The sequence below is a fragment of the Sciurus vulgaris genome (genome assembly GCF_902686455.1).
Source record: "Sciurus vulgaris genome assembly, chromosome: 6".
Taxonomy (NCBI): Eukaryota; Metazoa; Chordata; class Mammalia; order Rodentia; family Sciuridae; genus Sciurus; species Sciurus vulgaris.
Genome location: NC_136466.1, coordinates 59055985 through 59077670, shown reverse-complemented (window position 1 = coordinate 59077670; position 21686 = coordinate 59055985). Strand labels below are relative to the sequence as shown.

At 33.3% G+C, this 21686-nt stretch overlaps 1 protein-coding gene across 3 annotated transcripts in view; it reads right to left on the bottom strand.

Annotated features, from left to right (window-relative positions):
- Nucleotides 1-1799: 1799 nt before the first annotated feature.
- SLC27A6 (solute carrier family 27 member 6) overlaps nucleotides 1800-21686 on the bottom strand; it is a 54859-nt gene continuing 34972 nt past the window's right edge. For all 3 annotated transcript variants that reach the window (XM_079143862.1, XM_079143863.1, XM_079143861.1), the window contains exons 6-11: nucleotides 20708-20902; nucleotides 13442-13532; nucleotides 10593-10791; nucleotides 9176-9273; nucleotides 7019-7149; nucleotides 1800-2481 (exon numbers count right to left, since the gene is read on the bottom strand). In XM_079143862.1, the coding sequence (XP_078999988.1) occupies nucleotides 2305-2481; nucleotides 7019-7149; nucleotides 9176-9273; nucleotides 10593-10791; nucleotides 13442-13532; nucleotides 20708-20902 (891 nt within the window). In that variant the 3' untranslated portion in view covers nucleotides 1800-2304. The remainder of the gene's footprint in view (nucleotides 2482-7018; nucleotides 7150-9175; nucleotides 9274-10592; nucleotides 10792-13441; nucleotides 13533-20707; nucleotides 20903-21686) is intronic.

The following is a 21686-nucleotide window of genomic DNA, read 5'->3' as shown; positions in this document are numbered from 1 at the left end:
TTAAATCTAATCTCATCTGTTTTCTTTTTTTTTTTTATTTTCCAGTTATTTCCCACAATGTTTCATCACTTATGACAGACTCTCCCCTACTCCTCACACATACTTTTAAAATGGATGGGTCTTTCCAAAACATTTTGCCTTTAATTGCAATGGATTTGGAAGACGTCACAGTAAAAGTTGATACATGCATGACCAGTTTACTATCATGACCTAGTCTTCCAAGTTTTTAAAGAACTAGAAATTAGTAGAAACATGGTAGCTCATTTCTAATATCTAAAGAACACCTATAGACTAAAAAAATAAAGACAAAACAACTTCTTAATAGGTCAAATCACTAAAATGAAAATCAAATATCAATTTAAACATTCACTTAATACATTTTAATAATTTAGTACATTTTAATTCATATATTAGTACATGGGAATAGTTGAATTTCTTTTATATTTAAATTTATGATAAATTATGAAAGTGTAGCTCCATATTTAAAAATTTCTAATTTTGGCAAAATTGATTTTATTTTCCAGTATTTCTTCATTCTAAAGTTCCACATTGTATTTATGTGCTACTTGTGGTTAAAATTTGCATTTAAAAGTTTTTAAATTTTATAACATATGCTTTCCAATGATAAAAATGAACTCCCTACAACTTTGGTTCCAACCAAAGTGAGTTCTTAAGCATGTGGGTGTCAACGAGAAGTAAGGAAAACTTTTCTTTTGGTTGTACAGGGAGCTAATCTTTGGGATACAGGGGCATTTTGCTTGGTATTATTGCATTTCTCAGTCTAGCTCCACAATACCATTTGTCTTAATGCATTTTCTGTGGCTATAAAAAAATACTTGATGATGTGTACTTGTAAGTAAGTTGTTTAGCTGTCTGGCCTCTAGTGAGGATCACCGTGACTGCATCATAACATGGCAAAGTGGTGAGAAGGGAAGGGTTTTATGCAGAAGCCAAGCACATGGGGTAGTCTGTCTTTCAACAACCTACTATTGCAAGAACTAACCCGGGACCACCACATTAATCCTTTCTGAGAATGGTTCCCCCCAATGTCCACCTCCATACTGTCCCACTAGGGACTAACCTCCCAGCTCTTGAACCTGTGAAGGACAAATCAAACCCCAACTGCACTCATTACACTGTGCTTGTGATGGACTTTCCAGTTAACCACTTGAAAACCTCCTCAAACTTGCAGCCCTTTCTGTCTTTGATCTTGGTGATACTCCCAGGGTTCTAGTCTGGTCTCTTATTTCCCTATATTATTAGTAGTTCCTAAAGTTCTGTTGAAATTTATAGTTAAATTGATCCCATTTATGTAGCTTCCAAAAAATCCTAAATGCTTTAGGCTTACCAGTGTTAGATATAATGAGGTGTGGCAAGAAATCAAATTTGTGCTTAAAAGTGGGTGAGCAAGGCAAAACTTTACTTCTGGCAGAAGGGCGGGCTATGGGAACTTTGCCAGCAAGCCTGCCTGGGCTGGCGGTCCTCCAGCTTGTATTTCTAACCTAATGCAGTGCTGCCCTTCACCCTGATGGGAGGACTCAGGGGGACAATCTATGCAATTGACTAATTTTAAAATTAGAGTGGGCAAAAGGGCAGGGCTAAAATTGGCCAATTAATGCAGAATACTACATTCTGAAAATGGACCACCAGACTTTCTATTTCTCATACCAGCTTTCCTGATCTGTTCTTTTGTATTTTTACATTTCTTCTGTAATGTTCATGTGATTTTAAGATAAAGGAGACACGAATGCATGCAAGTAGTTTCCTTTAACTCAAAGTTTACAAAGACTCAAAACATATATTAATGAAGATGATTTTATTGAGCTATAGAATAGGACACATAAAAATAAAATATTTCAATAAAATCTAAACATTTATTAAAAACTAGAAACTTTACATTAGAAACTTCTCAATGATTGTCTAAATGGGTAACTGCTTATTTACTATTTAAAATATTTAATATTAAGACAAATATTTAGTTATACACTGAAAATTCCCAAATAGATAAAAGTCAACTAAAGTTTATATCAATTAAAGCAGAAGTTTTTCTAAATTAAAAAATCATTTTAAGGATACAAAGCATGTGCTTAATAATTAGTCACTTTTACCTATTTCAGAGTAAAGATTCACATATATACAGCTTCTAGCTGATGTTTGATAGATTAAGTGTATTAAATGTATTTTTATTTATTTCCAATCTATGATGGGTTTATCAGAACATAATCCCATTGTAAGTCAAAGAGTATCTATACTCTCTCTCAGTTTTCCTAGGAAAGTACACGAAAATCCCATGTATACAAAAGCTTAAAGTTTTATCTCCCCTAACATTATCTGATTATAAAGTTCTATGGTCAATGGAACATAAGATTTTTTCAAGTTATCCATAAAATAAAGTGGATCAGAAATTTTCAGAGGATTAAATCCTTCTTCCACCAACTGAAACTTCTGTAGCTTGAATGTCCCTGTGGTTTCCATTTTTTCCTATAAAATAATTGCCAGGATGAGTGGGAAAACATATTATAATAGATATTATAGATATAATAGATATCATAGAAAAATAAAATATTTATCACCATAGACTATAAGGTTTAATTATAACATTTTATATCTAATATCTTCTGTATATTTACTACTAATAATTTAATATTAAAAATTTTAAATGCTTTGTTTAATTTTTAAATGTTTAGTTTCATTTACATGTAAACTTTATTTAAATATTAACTCATTCAATATATAAGAATTATGAACATAATCAAAAAACTTTTTATAAGTATGTTTAAAACACATAGCTTAACATTTAATTCAATATCAGTACAATGCTATGTACAGAGAATACTTTCTGAAGAGAAGAGTTAAAAGCTATATAGACATCAATTTCTGATATAAGTACACAAAATCTGTTATATGAGGCAGAACTCTAAGAACCAGTCCAAACCTGTCTAGTCCAATCTAAGTTTAAAGAATTGTGTAAAGCCTAACTTACCTCTCCTTAATTAGTCATTGTGGTTATTTGGAAGTAAGGTAAAAGGTTTTAATAAATTTGATATTCATTACTTTTTCAAATGACCACTAATTTGTTAGACCTAAATACTTATGTTTATTTTGACCTAATTAGTCAATAAATGAGTGTTTAGACATTTTTTGTTTGTTTGTTTTACTCAAGAATGCCTAACAAAATTTACTGAGACATCCCAGGTGCTATGAATTTAGAAAGTTTTAAGAATCTCTGCTTTAAAGGTTTTTAAAGGATATGAGTTTATCCCTTTTGGAGAATTGCAAATATGGAAAGCAACCTTCCTTAAATGAGATGATCTGTCAAGATCCATATACCCCAAGGAATATTCTATGAGCAACGTGGTCATTTTATTCATCCTTAAGGACTAACTCAAGAGTCAACTGCCTTCCCAGCCTTCTCCTTGCATCCTTCTCCCTGTCTCAACCACAACTGTCTTCACAGAATTAGATGTAACCATAGAGGTACACATGTCATTTTTCCCTTTCTCAAAAAAAATTAGAAACTTATCATAATTATACCATTAAGTGTTCTTCACTTTAAAATATTCGATATTATATAAGGTATATTTTCCTAGGCTATATAACTTTCTTCAATTTTATACTTTAAAAATTGACTTTTAAGACACTGTAATGGGGAAAAAATTTTTGAACAATACTGAAAAAGGAGAGGAAACAAAAGCAAAAATAGACAAATGGGATTACCTCAAAAAAAGTACCTGTGAAACAAAGGAAACAACAGTGAAGAGACATCTATAGTATGGAAGAAAATATTTGCAAGGGGTTGGTATCCAGAGTGTATAAGAAACTCCAAAACCTTAATAGCAGCAAATAAATAACCTGATTTTTTAAAATGGGCAATAGATATAAATAGACATTTACCAAAAGAACCCATGTGAATGTCCAACAGCTATATGAAAAATGCTGAAGAGCATGAATCATCAGACAAGTGCAGTTTAAAACCGCCATGAGTAATCACCTTAATCAGTAAGAACAGGCATTATCAAAACCACTGAAAATGACAAGTGCTGAAAAAGATGTGGGGGAATACTACTGGGCATGTGTATAAAGGAAATGAAATCAGTGTACTGACGAGACAGCTGTACTTCCATATTCATTGTAGCACTGTACACAATTGCCAAGACAAGGAAACAACCAATGTCATCCAACTGATAAATGGACAAAGAAAATGTGGCACACACACACACAATGGAATATGATTTGGCCATAAAAAAGAATGAAATCCTGTCATTTGGACAACACAGAGATCATTATTTTAAGTGAAATGTTCCAGACACAGAAAGGAAACTACCTCATGATCTCACTAATATATAGTGTCTAAAAGCATTTGATCTGGAAGTTGAAAGCAGAATGGTGGTTACCAGAGGTTGAGGAGAGAGAGAGGCTGGAGCGATGGATGGGAAGGGTTGATCAGTGTGTGCTGGGGCAGTTAGATCAGAGCACGAAGCACTGATGTGCTCATGTACAATAGGGTGACTATAGATAACTATACTGTTTATTTCAGAAAATTAAAAAAAATTTTCAAAGAAAAATAATTTCACCATTAATAAAGAATGAATGAGGTCATAGAGGTATTTAACTTCATTTAAACATTACATAATGCATATTTGAATCAAAACATCACATGGTACCCCGTTAGGTAGTATTTTTTATGTTTCTATCAGTAAGAAAATAAATTTAAAAATGGTTTTATAAGGTTGCACCTAATTTTCATGTTTTAGTTATCTTTGTCTTTATTTTTGAGTTTGTAGATAATATGGAATTTTATTATTTTTAGTAAAACTTTGAAAGACCTCTTCATATGTAACATTTGTGCATCTTTTATCAATTTCTAAGAATAAATTTCCAGAAGTAAAATCACTAAATCAAAAGATTTGCCAACTCTTAAGAGTCTGATCATTTACTAATAAATAATTTTATAGAGAGGTCACAATTTGTGTTTCCACAAGTAGATTGAAATGACCACGTGAATTTTGTCCCCATGTAACTGAGCATTATCACACTTTCGAACTATGGGGGCCTGGGAACATTACTCAGTGGTAGAACACTTGCCTAACATTTGGCTGGTCCTAGTTTTTATCCCTAGCATGAAAAATAAAAATAAAAAGTAAATTATTGGCAAAAAAAAGTCCTCTTAAAAAAACTTGGGCTAGGTTTTTAATGATAAATGTTTTATGCATTTTCAGAGGCAACTTACTTTTGTAATACTTTTATCAGACTATTATTGTTATTATAATTCATTTAATAAATATTTTGATTGCTGATTAAATATTGGGTTTTGTGCTACCTACAAAAAAATACAATAATAAACATGACAGTCATAGTCTGCATTCTTTTTAGATGTTTTGATATTAAAATATTTTCTAAACCTGTGCCAAGCTGATTTAGTCTCCTGGAAAAGTCCTATGCCAAAATATTTCTTCTGCTTAATGAAAGCGAATTTTGAGTTGCCCCAGAGGAAAACTGCTTAAAATATTATTTGCACTATCAGCTTCCTATTCTATCAAAATATGTTACTTATGGGGTAGGTTGGGAAGGGACAGGAGGGAGTTGTGTGTGGTTTTAAAAGGACAGCACAAAGGATCCCTGTGGTGTTGGAATTATTCATATCTTCACTGTGGTCATGGATGCAGAAAGCTATGAAGATAGTAAGAGTAGACAGAAAATAGCACACAATATGTATGTGTACAAGTAAATTAGGAGAAATTTATTAGCATAGGTGGGTTATGTCAATATCCTGGTTGTGACAGTTGTGACTGTGTAAACTGGGTAAAAGATACAGTATCTCTCTACACTAATTCTTAAAACTGGAAAGGAATGTACAGCTATCTTAATAAAATTTTCAATTAAAACATATTCCTGGCATTTAGTGTTAGAGTGGATTGTTATGAAAATAATCTGAGCTCATGTCTATAAAACTCTAAAAAATATACAAATAGGTTATGTACTTTTGAGAGTTCAGATCAGTGTCCCATTGGACATGCACGGGTTTGGCTGTGAAGATTGCTTGGCAAATGCTTAAAAAATGAATACGAGCCAGAAGAGTGGCTCATTCCTGTAACTCCAGCAGCTCAGTAGGCTGAGGCAGGAGGATCATGAGTTCAAAGCCAGCCTCAGCAACTTAGTGAGGCCCTAAGCAACTTAGGGAGACCCTGTCTCTAAATAAAATATAAAAATAGGCTGGGGATGTGACTCAATGGTTAAGTGATTCTGAGTTCAATCCCCAGGAAACCTCCCTCCAAAAGCAATATAAGAATATGATACTATCTACTTCTCCATCAGGGATCTAATAGAAATATAATAAATGTAGTCAGAAAAAGTCTATGTGATTGAGTGTACTAACCTTGAGAAATTGAGTTTGAGGCATAAGATTAAATAAATAAATGCTTGAATAAATGAGTAAATGAAATTACCAGTAGCCTAGTACATCCTTTTTTCTTTATGCTGGTATCCCAATAAAAGAACACTCATCCTAAAACAAATGAATTCAGAACTTTCCAAAACAGAAGGAAGTGGGGGTTTGAACAGAATGAAAGGATTGAAAGCAGGATTGCTTCAAGCCAATTGCCTTCAGGTTCTGCGCACATTCTGCAGACACCTTGATGTTGGCTCGATGGAAACTAATTCTAGGTAAATGGCACTGAATGTATTCACATGATATATTCAAGATGAGGTTTTTGCTTGTCAACTTCACTGGGACCGTCACTTTGCTTTCAGGTCCCAATTGAAGAGAAAGGGAGTAATTCTACAATAAAGACAAAGACAAATACATTCTAGCATTTCACCATAGTTCCTTCCTATTTGGGCTTCAAACATGGCATTGATTTGCATCAGCTGTGTATTCCTATGCTTTTCAGTACTCTTGAAGCTTTACAATATGAAAAGTGCACATATTACCTAAAGGCTACCACATGAGTTTTGTTCCTCAACTACCTCCTGGTTTCCTGGCCTCAAATCTGATAGTAAATTTAGATTGGAAAATTACCTGAATTCTTAAAAATCGTGGGCAGGCATAAGCTGGTAGAGATGTTACAACTTGTTCATAAATTTTTTCTAAGTCTAAAGATTTATTTGGTTTTAAAATAATAGAAGCCATTCCAGCTTTTCCTTCATAACCTGAAAAAAAGTTGGAACTACAATCAATTATATAAATATTAGATGACTTGTTAAAAATAGACCTGTTACATACACATCCACATAGATATGAAGAGACATTAAATCCATTGTAGCAGTAACAATGCAACAGTAGCATGAATGAGGCTGCCTCCTTCCCTGAGAATAGGCTCAACCTCTAGAAATAAATGAATAGGAAAGGCCAGAATTTATCCCAAATTGTCCACACTACAGAAATGAAATAGATGGAATGAAAAATACCATTAACTACCTATAATCTGCATCATATATTAAGAAAGAACTTTCCTATGTACAAGTAACATATTACTTAAATTAGTTAAATGACTGACACACTTCATAGTTCCTTTTTTTTCCTCTTTTCCTTTTTCTTTAATTTCTTGGATCAGTAATTTTAATTTTTTAATTTGATTTTTTTACTTTTGCAGACTGCATTTTGATTCATTGTACACAAATGGGGTACATCATTTCGTTTCTATGGTTGTGCACGATGTAGATTCATGTGTATTTATACATGTACATATGTAATGATGTCTGCCTCATTCCACCATCTTTCATACCTGCAGCCATAGTTCCTTCTTGATATACTTTGCTTTTGTTTGTTGGTTGGTTTGGCTAAGTATTCTTTGATTAGTTAACCATATGGCAATAATTTTTGAAATGTAATTTTCTACAACAAAGACGGAAAGATAATATAGTTCTTGCTTAGGATGGTTGGCTTATTTCCTTAAGTTTGAAGTCTGATAAGATCTGTGTCACTAACATCATGTACATCTTTTGAATTGTGTCCATTAGAGGTAGCATGTACAGGATTTCTGTGTCCTGGCTGGTTCATATCATATTTGAGTTGATGGCACCCACTAACCAGTTTGTCATAGGTGTCCTCATTTAGCAATGTATTGTTTTATGTCATCTTTGTTGATGTGACATTTTCAGTCAACTTAAAAATATATTTATACTTTTTGTCAAAAAAAAAGAAAAAGAAAGAAACATTCATTTGAAGGTGAAAATAAATATTCTGGCAGAAGTATACATTTTGAGCATTAACTCAAAAAAATTAAGCGCACATTTTTAAGTTAAGAAACTAGAAACTGGCATATCCATAATTAATTCTATATATTGTATACTGCATATCATATCATCTACAGATCTTTATAGGGGGTCAAAACATCCCAGAACATTTCTCCAACACCTATTGGCTATTTATTAAATAAATATTCCCTTCCGTGGCTTTGCCACTCCTGGTATCCCCTCCACCCACAACACCCACAAGCATTATCCAGAAATGACTGTGATTTGTTAGAAAAGAAAAAAAAAAAAAAAAAGACTGAAGGGGGATGTCTGTTCTATGACTCTAAATCAGTTACTTTTATGTTCCATTTTTACCACTTTGAAATGATCCTAACACACGTATTTATAAAGATAACGAGGTCATACAAATTTTAAAATAATTCTTAAAGAGCCCCACCTTAAGTACAAGTTATTGTAAGCCTTTACACTGGAATGTTTTTGTTCAGTGGTATGTATGAACAGCAATCATAAAGAGAAAAATAAGATTATTGAGGAGCTTCAATTATTTTCAAGCAGGGAGTCACAACTAGAATATTCAAACTCTGTTTAAAAATGCACACAGAATGCTAATAGAATGAATTGGACATTATTACCCTGTGTGCATATATGATTACACAACCTGTGTAACTCTACATCATGTGCAACCAGAAGAATGAGAAGTTATACTCCATTTACATATGATGTGTCCAAATGCATTCTGCTGTCATGTATAATTAATTATAACAAAAAACTTTGGAAAATGCATACAGACATTAAAATTCACTTGGCAACTTTTCTCTGATGTGTCAATGGAATTTGTTAGCTTAATCAAGGGTACCACTTGCTAAGACATAGGATATTTATTTTAGTAAATGAAAATCACAGTAGTAAAATAAATTTCAAAACTAAGGAACAGTTGTGCATACCATTCAGAGTCCTTCCAAACCTGACGTATTCATACCTGATACAGCTACACCATAGACGTTTATTTCCTGTATGAAATCCAACATCCCAATAATATCAGCTACCTCTGTGGTTGCAACATTTTCTCCTTTCCATCTAAATGAAAGACAAATTGGCGCCTAGTTTTAGTTTTAGTGCCTTGTATTTGGCTCCAAGCAAACATCTAGTAACCAAAATTGCTATACTCTTCAAAACTAAAAGCACTTCTAAGAAAGTACTTTGATCATAATTGAACAAAATCAGCATCTCTATGTTGGTTAAAGTTACTTTACCTAGATCTTTTTGGTATAAGTTACTCATTATTAAGCATTTTTGTGTGTGTGTGGTGCTGGGGATTGAATCGAGGGTCTTGTGCATGTGAGGCAAGCACTCTACCAACTAAGCTATAATCCCAGCTCATTAAGAATTTTATAATCTTTCATCAAAACAAAATAATAATGAAGATTGTCATTACAAAAATTTTGATTTTGTTAAAAAATAAGTATAAAATCTTTCTTATCTCTAGTGTGAATGATATAAAGAATTGACAAAAAAGTTATAGCTGTCTTTTAATATACTGACTTTGGTTTCTAAGTATTAACTCCTTAATTTCCTTTAATTCACATGAATAATTATTTTATTTTAATTCAAATAATTTTATATAGAGTGAGCTTATAACATGACACATAAAGGCAAGAAAATAAGAGTAAATTGTTTATTCATTCAAATATTTGTTAAATATTTACTATATGTCTTCACTATTCTATGGTCATTGTTTAGTAAAGCAAAATAATTTTAGAGGCCTAAAATGATTTTAGGGAACTAAAAAAGGAAAAGGAAATAGAAGAAATGGAATTTTTCTTTTTCAATACTGTATCATCATATTAAGAGTTAGACCATATTTGACTAAACTGGTTTTCTGTTTTAACCCTACCACTTAGATGTCACATGTGTCAGTCTTCTATTCCAAAAGAGAGCTCATTGATTTGGACTTAGCCGATTCATTAAAATAATTATAAAATTTTACATCAAAAGTAAATTTATTGGCCAGGTGTGGTGGTGCACATCTGTAATCCCAGTAACTAGGGAGGCTGAGGCAGGAAGATCTCGAGTTCAAAGCTACCCTCAGAAAAAGCAAGATGCTAAGAAACTCAGTGAGACCCTGTCTCTAAATAAAATACAAAATAGGGCTGGGGATGTGGCTCAGTGCTTGAATGCCACTAAGTTCAATACCTAATACCTGCCCAAGACCCAAGAAATGCGTTTATGGTTTAGTCTAGAAACAAATGACTGACAAAGTTTTAAATGGGAAGGCATTATGGAGATAAAAGGGCTCTGTCTGCCCTGAAAGCTAACAAGCATGTGGTCTCTGATGTTTCCATAGACACATGCTTCACAATTCCAGAACAAGCTGGGCATCCAATGGTGGTTCATACCTGAAAGTGTCTCCAATACGGTCCCAAAAATAAAGGAAATTCTCCTGATCTTGGACCATTAGGTCTCCTGTGTTAAAGTAAACATCTCCCTTCTTAAAAACATCAAAGAGTAATTTGTTTTGTGTGTGCCTGTAAGACCCAGCATAACCAAAGAAGGGATTCTTTGTATTCACACGAGAAATGAGAAGTCCAGGTTCTCCTGAAAGAGAAAAGGGCAATTTTGCAGCTATCCGATTAAAACTATTGTTACATACACTGTGCAGGTATCTAAATCACATCTCGCTTTCCTTTGAACTTTATTCTACTTTACGTCACTTACTCTTGGCACCTGCCTCCTGTACAACCTTTCAGATTATCACAAACATGCCACTTTAGAAAAAAAAACAATGAAAAGGGAGCTGAATATCAAGGAAAGATGCTTAAAACTTCTTTACTTTCTCAATTGACAGACAAAAGACTATTCTTACTTTAGATTTTATAGATTTTCATACAGACAATATTGACAATTAAATAAAACTCTACTAATCATTTTAATAAAATGATGATAGCAATATTTACTGAACTTTCACCAAGAGCTCTTTGCAATGGTCAACTAGTTTATTCTATGCAGAAATCTTTTGAAATTGATGTCATGGTATCTATTTTAGAGGAAATGAAATAGAGCCTAGGGAAGTGAGGTTGTGAAAATCAAAGAAAGAAATAGACCTTGAACTCAAATTAAGGTTTTTGTGTAAGTTGCTCTCTCCGATCTTATTGCCATGCTATTATAAATTTAAGAAAATGACTTATTCTTTTGGAATATTATTGTGGAACTCCTTGGTAAAAAAGAAATGAAAGATTGAAAAGATCTTCCATCTCATGACACAAGTTTAGTTCTAATTATATTTAGGTGCATTATTTGAAAAAATTTTTCCAATAAAACTTATTTAAATTAATCAAGATTTTGTTCAGCAATCTGCAAGGTAAAAGCTACTTCTACAAGAGTTTGGTAAGAAGATAAGATGAAAGTATCAATCACTGCCCAGAAGTCTTTAAAGCCCTTTGCTCTGTCTGCTGTAAATCAATGCAGGACTACCTGATACATTAGACAGGGTTGCCTTCTGTCAAAGTGTAGAGCAGTTTCTTGCATTTTATCACTTTTCTTCCTCTTACTCTTGTGGAAATTTTAGTTTGCAAGGGCACACATGCCACCTCCTCTGCTTCAACAACAGCTGTTTCATTCTGACTTGCAACATCATTGTCAACACTAACACCATCAAGGTATCATCATCACCAAGGGCAGACCTACTGAGCATGTGCTGGGTACCAGTCACCACTCTGAGAGTGTTACATACCCCATCTAGTCCTCATCACAAACCTGCAAGAAAGGCCCTTCATTTTATAGGTGAAGAAACTGAGAGACAGAAAAGGTAATTTGTCCAAAGTCATACAGCTATCAAAGATAGGAGTTTGAGAATTTTACTTTTATAACCAGGTCCATCAGATTCTAAAGCTTCATGTCCATCCTCTATTCTTTTGGTCCGTATTCCCTGTATTTCTGACGTTTCCAAGACTCTCATGTATACCTTAAAACGTATGTCCTTTTTTTGTCTTTTCTAGGACACAGGTATCAGTTTCTTCTTGGACAAACTAATTATTGCATGTTCTTACATAGGTTACAATGTATTTATATCTTTCCTCTTTAGGCATAATTTGCATTGTAAAGACACATTGCCCTAATGAAAAATATATCAAGTAGATCTTAATGAGAATTTCAAAAGAGTGAACCAGATATTTGGGGTCAATCAGCTTTTTAAGTTCCAAAGCCTGATATTGTTGTAATTGTAATAAGACATACTAAATAAAGGTATTTAAGTTCTTTACAATCTCTTCAGAAACTTCTTTTTTCTTCGACTATAAGAGTTGAATTAGAGAAACTCAAGATAAATACTCCTCAGGCTTGAAATTTAGAAATCTTCAAGGTTTGCTTTTTAATAAATAAATCTTACTTTTTCAATCTGTCAGCTAACAGAAATGGATGGGGAGGGGTTTGTAACCATTCTTTACACATTTGAAGTAAACATTTAGGAAGTCATCTCTGAAATGTAGTTTGAGGCAGTAAATAGTAATATTGGACTGATTTATTTAGATCGCTAGACAATTGTGAGTGCACATTTATTTTCTAGTTTGATTCTATTCAGTTAATTGGGACGCTTGATTTCATTAAAATTCCTAACCTAAAATTATAAGAAAGTCCATCTTGAGAGAGGAGGGAAGTGAGAGAGGAGAGACAAGAAGGGCAGGGGAAAGGAGGACAGGAGAGAAATGGAAGGGAGAAAAAGGGAGGGAAGAGGCAGAAGGTAATGAGCCACATGGATCTACAAACATCCATCTCATTTAGTTGACAAAAACAGCTTCACGTAATAGATATTGCTATCTGTAGTTTACATAGGAAGAAACTGAGGCTCAGATTTATTAACCTGCCCAGAGTTACACGGTTTCTAAGTTTAAGAACCCAAATTTGAATCCAAGCTGGTCTGACTTCTCACTGTGTCCAGAAAGATAAGCCAATTATTTTTAATATTATTTGGTGGTATAGGATATTAGACATATGCAAATATTACGAACTACAGATGATGAATTAAGAAAAATATGAACCAAATAGGAACTACTTTTCAATTTTAATAATTTTTCATCTGAGTAACCCAGTGAGGGCTCTTAATATTTAATAATTTAACCATTCCACCTGCCTTGAATTTCTAAATAAGTAAAACTACTCATTAGAACTAGTTATTCTTTCCTAACTTCAATAATAATTATAGAGGCTAGAAACCGTCCTTCATGAGATTTCTTCAAAATATGAGTTTTACCTTTTTTTACTTGGCTACACCAGTCCTTTTCATTTCTCAAAGGTTCATCTTTCTGAAAATCATACTTTATCAAGTGGAAATTGAAAAAAAGCTGCAAAAACAAAAATCAAGAAAACAAAATATTTAGTTATTCATGAACTGGTATTCATGATCCACTGGTAGTAGATCTTATCCTCAGTTGAAATAAATAATTAGAATATGAATTTATTAAAACAAGTCACTTTTACTGATGAAAAATTAATATTTGAAAATCACAATTGAAGGTATTAGTAAATAGCATGTTTTCTGTCTTTTACTTTCATTTCCTTTGTGTTTCACTTTGTCTCAGAAACTACTACTAAATTTTAAGCATGAATGGGTGATGTCAGGATACAGAAGCAGTTTATGCATTTAATTACATACTCTGCTAACTATAGGTGAAGGGATCATTTGTGCAGTCATTCAAAACATCTTTAAAAAAAAAAAGATTCAACAGCACTAAAATATGAACTATGTGAATGCCAGGATTTTGTTGCTTATTTTTTCCTCACAGTCTCTAGAAAGCTGACCAAATGCCTAAAAGGTATGACCAGTTCACAACTGCTTTGGCCTTCCCTCAAGGCCTTCTACACTACTGCTCCTAAACTAACATTTGACGTCTGTAGACCACTGGGGTCAGAGATGACAAATTTGTTAGAACGACCTCATCACATTGGTGTCTCCCTTCATTTCCAATATTTCTAGCTACTCTGCTCCCATAATGACCATGTTACCATGTTACACTGACACATAAGTCCACTAAATGTGATCCTGGGAGAGAACTACAGATGGGTTCAGTGTAAACCCTCATTTTATACATAAGAACTGAGGTTTTACTGACCAGTAAAGCACGTACTCTTCTTAAACTGAATTAGAAGATAATCAACTAACATAGAGGTCATACAATGAAATAAGAGAAAGTAGTAAGGAAAGACAGATATGAGGTGAGGGGGAGTAGGAGAAAAAGAGAAATTAATAAATAGAAAATGACTGTGAAAAGATAAATAAGATTAGAGAGTTAATGTAACAGTATCCTTTAGTATCAAGATTAAACAGGGCTGGGGAGATAGCTTATTTGGTAAAGCGCTTGCCTTGCAAGCACAAGGCCATGGGTTTGATTCCCAGCACTACAAAAAAAAAAAGATTAAACACAAACATTTTGAGCTTGGTAAAATCAGGGTGTAACAAGAATCACAATTTGCTATTTGAATTAAAATATAAACCAGAGCAACTAATATCAATTGAGCAAAACACCATGCTGAGAGCTGTATTTCATATAAGTGTCAAAATACTCTATGAGGTAGAAATTAGTATTATGCTAATAAGTATACTAATTATACTTCTAAGATTAGAGCCAATGAAAGAGGCAGCAGAGCAAATATTATAGTTGTTCTAGAGATACAGATGATTGGAATTCAAGCTCGTATCTTGTTGGTCTTTGTCTGTAATTGGAATAACAGGATATTGGCCACTTGCCTAATTGCTGGTAGAAAGAAAGAGTGCAGAAGTTCTGGAAATGCCGGTATCATCTTGGTCAAACAAGAATAGAGCTCTGTTCATTACTCATTTTTTACTCTCCTGTTCCAGCATGCTTTATATTTTTGACCATTTTTCTAGCACCTTGTGATATCAGCTTTAGTGTTTTCTTTTAGATTAACTTGGCAATGATGTGCATGGGTGAGATTCATTCCACAACAAATCACTGTTCAATGTGACTGCTATCAGATATAGAGGACTTGACAGTGAGACATTGGATAATTTCATAATTCAAGTGAAATTAAACATATGACAGCATCTTCTAGAAGTGGCCTAGGCCCAGCATTAACATTCAGCCAGAAGCATCTCCATTTTTTTTCTTGCCTTTAACAGGTCACCATGAGATTACAATGACTGTGTTACAATAACAGAAATAAAAGGAGATGCCACACTTTAAAATTGCCTGAAAGTACCTGCATAAGTACCTGTCCAGAGCACCATGGCAGGGACTCCTGTTCATAACAGCCATGTAAATGGCTTCCCCAGAACTGTTGAGTCTACCCACACGTATATACAATGGCCCTGGGAGTTCTCCCATATCCCTATATGCCTGGACATATTCAGATTTGTAAATGTATATATTGGAAAAGGAAAACAAAAATTATTTTCTTGATTAATACACAAGGAGACTCTGAGCCCAGAGAAAAGCAACTTGTTAAAGTCACAAAGTCAAATAGTGGTGTAGAGCTGAGATAGAACTGGGAGATGGGCCTCTGTGTAGAGAAGAATTTGACTTTGCCCTAAAAGGCCTTCTTCCTCAGCTTCTGGAAAGTAATCTCTAAGTCCCTGCAATGGTATTTTTAATAGGAACATATTCATTTGTCTAAGAGATTTAAGCCAACTAGAGAGTAATAATATGGTTTATCAAGGGATCTTTAAGCCACAGAAACAAGGCGATGTGGTAGGGACTTTGGATGATTCATTTTCACTTCCTGAGAAGCAGGAAATGGAGGTCAGTCATATAGACAGTCAACCTTATGAATATGATCAAGTCCCAAGAGAATTAGGACACCAGGCTCGGATACACTTCCTCGTTGACAGTGCTCCCGGCATACTCTCACACATGATTTCCAGGATAGAAATGCCATTCCAATTCCAGGAGACAGGACTTCTACAAGCTATGCCCTTGGGACTCTCCAGGATCTGTGCTATGCACTTCCTCCTTGGTTGATTTTAATCTGTATCCTTTAGCTGTGATAAACTGTAACCATGAGTATAGTAGCTTTCAGTGAGTTTTTCCAGTCCTTTAGCAAATTATCAAATCTAGGAATGATGTTAGGGAGTTTGAAAATTGCAGTTGATATCAAAAGTGAAGGTGGTCTTGAGTGGAATATTCCCTAATTTTGAAGTGGGTTAATTTTCCTTGTCCCTAAAAGATGTCTACTGTATGTGTGTCTACACATAGTACAGGGCCTCATACATGCTAAGCAAGTGCTTTTCCTGGTCTTCTTAATTTTTTTTTTTTTTTTCTGAGACAGTCTCACTAAGTTGTTCAGGCTGGTCTTGAACTGGTGACCTTTCTGCCTCAGCCTTCTAAGTAGCTGAGATAACAGATAAATGCCACCACACCCTGCAAAGATGCCCACTTTTAAGATGACAAAAAGGCAAAATGAAAATATTAAGGAAATTAGCCTTTTCATTATTCCCATATTTTATCTCCATATTGTGTCTATGAATTCGGCACTATTAAAGATGAGAGAATCACCACTTACGCTTTCCTACTCTCAACTCACCTAACCTAAAGTCAGCATTAGAATTATTTTATATTGTCTGGCTTTATATTTCCATTCTATTTGCAGACATAATTAGGAGCTGTTCAATCCTCTGTATTCAAATGGATTAAAATGCTGACCATCCAACCATTTAACTGAAGGTAATTCCTTCTTTCTAAGTTCACTTTTCCATTCTGGTTCACCAGAATGTTTCATTTAATGAATTTTTCAGAGAAGCATTGCATTCTGCAAACACATAAGTATTGCATTCTCTGATTTCTTAAAACTTTGAGAAAACCTCTGCTACCTTTACACTTGAAGAACAGCTTGGCAGAACTACAATCCTTAGGTGAAGACATGACTTTCTGTCTGGTTTTGAGGACTTTGTTCTTGTTTTTAGAGATGCCTGAGCTATTTCTCACTTTCAACCCTGTTTCACTTTGTACATCCTTATCTTTTGGACCTCAATATCTCCTTCTGTTTCTTTAATTCTGTTCAATAATTTCACTGGAATATCCTTGTCTAATAATCATTCTGTACCATGTACTTTGACTAGAACATAGCATGCAAGTCTTTAAGAAAGTTTTCTTATATTATGACTCAAATAATTATTTTCCCTTTGATCTTTTCTGCAGGAACACCAACTAAGCACATGTCAGATCATGTCTATGTTTATGAAATCTATCGTTTTGCTTTATGTTATTTTCTTCCTTTTTATTATTTATTGTCTGTGGGCAACTCTTTAATCCAATCCATCTTGCTTCCTAACATTGTTTACAGTCCATTTTGTTTTTAAGTCGTTTAATGTGGTGTTCACTTTTGTAATATTTTCATTTTTCTTCTATTTTTCTTTGAACTGAGTATATTTGCTTTTCTGTTCCTTTTGTTGATTTATGTTTTCCATAAAACTTCCTCTCCCTAGAGTTTTATTTTTAAAGAGAAGATTGTCATTTTTTGAGCCTATGGGAAAAAATGTTTTCCTAAACATTTCTTGGCCATTTTGAAGTACTTGCTATTTTGATGTGCATTCATATTTTTCAGCTGCCTTTTATTTAGATTTATTTTCTCTCCCTTTTCAAGGTTTAGACCCTGTATGGATTTCATAGTTATCCCTTCCTGATTATTTTCCCCATGTGTAAATGTCATAGTACAGGCTGTCCTTAACTTTCTCTTGGGTCTGTCTCTCAAATATGTTGTCAACAAATGCTTTATGTTGTTTGCCTTGGGGATGTGAATGGGACACCATCCCTTGAGTTTCATGCATTTACATAGCAGGCATGGCTCATAAGGAGTATAGCTGAGTTACAGGAACTCTATGTCGCCTAATCTTTCTCCTTGTCTTATAACAGTCTCCATCTGGGGGTTGATTCTGTTCTGAAGCAGTAAGTATAAGCTTCCATTGGGTTTAAATTTTAGAGATATACTTATCAAAACTCCCTACTTAACTATTAAACAATTACTGGAACTATTTTTTTCCTGATTGTTTGATAGATAACCAAACAACATATGGATGAAATAATAAAAAGCACACTAGAATCCACATGGCATAGGTACAACTTCTTTCATTCCCAAATTTGGGGGAAAAGCTAAACTAAATGAGTTGAACATCAGAAGTTTTCCAAATAAATTTGAGACAATCATGATTTTTTATATTATTGACAATATTATAGTCTGAGAGGAAGAATGTAAACATTAGAAAATTATAATGAAGTCAAGTGAGTAATATAAAATACAACTCATCTTCATCTCATTCCCACTGGATGTCACTTTGGAATGACTCGGCTTCACAAAGGGGGCTTAATATGAAGACAAAATTTGTAGTGGAAACACAATGTAATAAATCGATATAATTAAATGCAAGGAATATAAAACAGTAATATTGGCACTTATTTTCCAAAAAAGTATTTTTCTTTAGAACAAAAGTACATTTCTGAATTGTCAAATAGACCCTAATAATCCAAAAAGCATAAAAATAGTTGGCACCTTCTTTGGTTTTAAAATGTTAGTGTGATTTATACTAGCTTTGAATAGATAGCTTGTCTAAAAAAATGAGTCAATGCATCATGAGAAGCATGTGGGTAAATTACTTTCAGGTACTGGAAAAAAATCCACAGACTAAAAAGCCAAATACTTTTTTTTTTCCTGCTTCCAGGTGTTCTTTGATGTAGGGCTGTTCATTTTACAGAGATTTTATTCAGTGAAACTAAAAAAGCCAGGGATGCAAGGAATACAGATGCGCTTAATTTGCACCATGGAATACTTAAAGGACATTTCAAGCAATTTCAGAATGGTTTGAGTAGGGGGTTCTCTCACCAGAGAGGAAGACATAGCAGAGGAGAGAAATTATTGACTAGTGAAGCATTTCTTCATGTACGTATACCTATGATAGCCCCCAATCAGCCAACTTCTTTTCTTGCACTGTCCATGTCAACTTGGGAGTCTGAAAATGAGCTGAAAGTTTCTTCTCCTTTTCTATTTTCTGGAATAGTGTGTAAGATTCTAATCATTTCGTCTTCAAATGTTTTATACTTAATAGGGAAACTATCTGGACCAAGGAAAAGTTTGGGGTATAAATTCATTTTGGGTAGTGAAATAATTCTTGAATTAGTACAGATAAGTTGTATTTTTCTAGAAATTTTTCCAATTCATATAATAATTTCAAATGTACAGATGTGAACTCATTCAATATATATTCTTATTATTGTCTTAATATGTAAAGTAACTGTTGTGATATTCCATTTTCCATTCCTAACATTGTCGGATAGAGAGAAAGTACAGGTAACCAGTCAAACTCTATTTCTTTACTTTAAAAAAATTACATTTATAATTCTTTTGAAATTCCTTGCTAAATGTTTGTTTCCTATTTCATAAATTTCTGTTCTTTATTATTTCCTTCCTTTTATTTTCTTTCAGTTTATTTTAGTTGATTTTTATTAACAGATGGATACTTAGCTCCATCTAACTAATTTTCAGCTGTTCTTAACTGAGTGAGTTTTCAAATTGATAATTCCTTATAATTTGACTCATAACACTTTCTATTTTCCATAATGATTTTTTGACCTAAGACAATTTAGAACCATTTTATTTCCAAATACGTAGATTATCTAGTTGTCCCTTTAAAAGTTTATTTCTAACTTCAACTGTTGCCAGACAGTTTGCCAGACATATACTTTGTGATAGGTTGGAATTCCTTAAGTGGCCTTGTAATTTTTATTGAAGTTTTGTAAGTGCTTGAAAATAAGGGTATTTTACAATTTTTAGATGCCTGGTTCTTTATATGTTGCTCAGTACCAGTATTTACTTATTGTATTATTTAAAGATTCTACGTCACTGAAGATTTGTTTACTTCCCCTTGAGTTTTTATCAATTTTGGTTTTATAAATTTTGAGGCTGTTTTCTTTATTTTCACCTTTATTTTTTAAAAATACTATTGTTGAGTATAAAATATAGTTTAATTTGACAGTTATTTTCTCCATGTCAGTTGAAAATACATCCACTGTCTTGTTTGTTTTTCATTGTTGTTATTGGGCAATCAACACTCCTAAAAAGGTGATTTCCTTCATTGCTTTTAAGATTTTAGTGGTATCTTGATATAATTTTTAAAGAACCATACATTAGAAGCCTCTATATAATTTTAATTAGCATAAGCAATTAAAGTAGAACTGGTAGATTAAAAATATTAAAGGAAAATAGAAAGAGTAATATTAGTGTACATCAGGACCTATGCTTACTGCTTTGACATCTTATCATTAAACTTAAAAGTGAACAAAATATTGTGTCATTATCCCCATATTAAAAATATGAAGGAAAAACATGAGCTATGAATGAGGTTCCCATAACCTATAACATCATAGTTCACCTACAGCCAATATTTATTTACAGAAGTTCCCAACTTAAAAAAAGTGATAATATTTACCATAATTTACAAGCACAGAGTCTAGAAAAGAGTCAACAGACGTCAATATATCTCTTTTATTATAAAAAAAAGAGTTGTACTTACTTTGTAAAAGAAATTTGTTCTTCCAACAGATCCAATTTTCCCTGTATGGTTCATAAAGCAAATGTTCCCTTCAGTAGCTCCATAAAGTTCACACATCTTAATATTTCCAAACCTGTCTAAAAACTGTCTCCATACATCACTCCGTATACCATTTCCAACTGCCAGACGCACCTGATGATCCTTTTCACCTTCTCTCTGTTAGAAGACAAGGTTTTACTTGTAATTAATTCCAGTTCCTACATTTTCTTTCGTTATTCTTATTATGTAAACAGCAAATATCTCAGAAATAAGCTGCAGTTGTGAAACAATGGGAGAGAAGAAGTGAAAATAAAAATCATATAAGTCTCTTGCAGTACGGTGTCCAATAGCTAAAGAAAATTACACTGACAATACAATACACTGTATTACAGCTTGTATTTCCCCATAGCTGGGAAGAGCTCTTTCTAAATTCCAGGTTGCTGAAGGCTATTTTTTCTTTTGGTAGACATCAGGTAAGAAAGAAAGCACATTTCAGAGAAAAAACATTTCTTTTACAATATTATAAACACATGGAATATACTTGAGTTTATTCTCCCAGTGCTACATTTGTTAGCTGCATAATTTTGAACAAGACATTGACCCTTACTCTGATTTCATATTCATATGTAAGAATAATAACACCTTTTTCACTTATGTACTGCAGCCTAACATGGAGTAAACAATAAATTGAGGCCATAGAATCAATGTAATATTTGGTTTGCAAATATTATGACAACTATGTGTAACTATTATTTTAGAATGTGCAATAGTCTCACAATTGTATATTTAGTTCCTATTTTAGAAACAAAGGGAAAAAATAAGACTGTATTTTGTCCTATATTCAATAAATACTGTTGATTAGCATGTATTATACACTGTCCTGAAATAGGAATAAGAATATCTTATCGGAGTAGCCATAGTAAATCCACAATTTGCTCAGAGCTACCTCCATCATCACCAA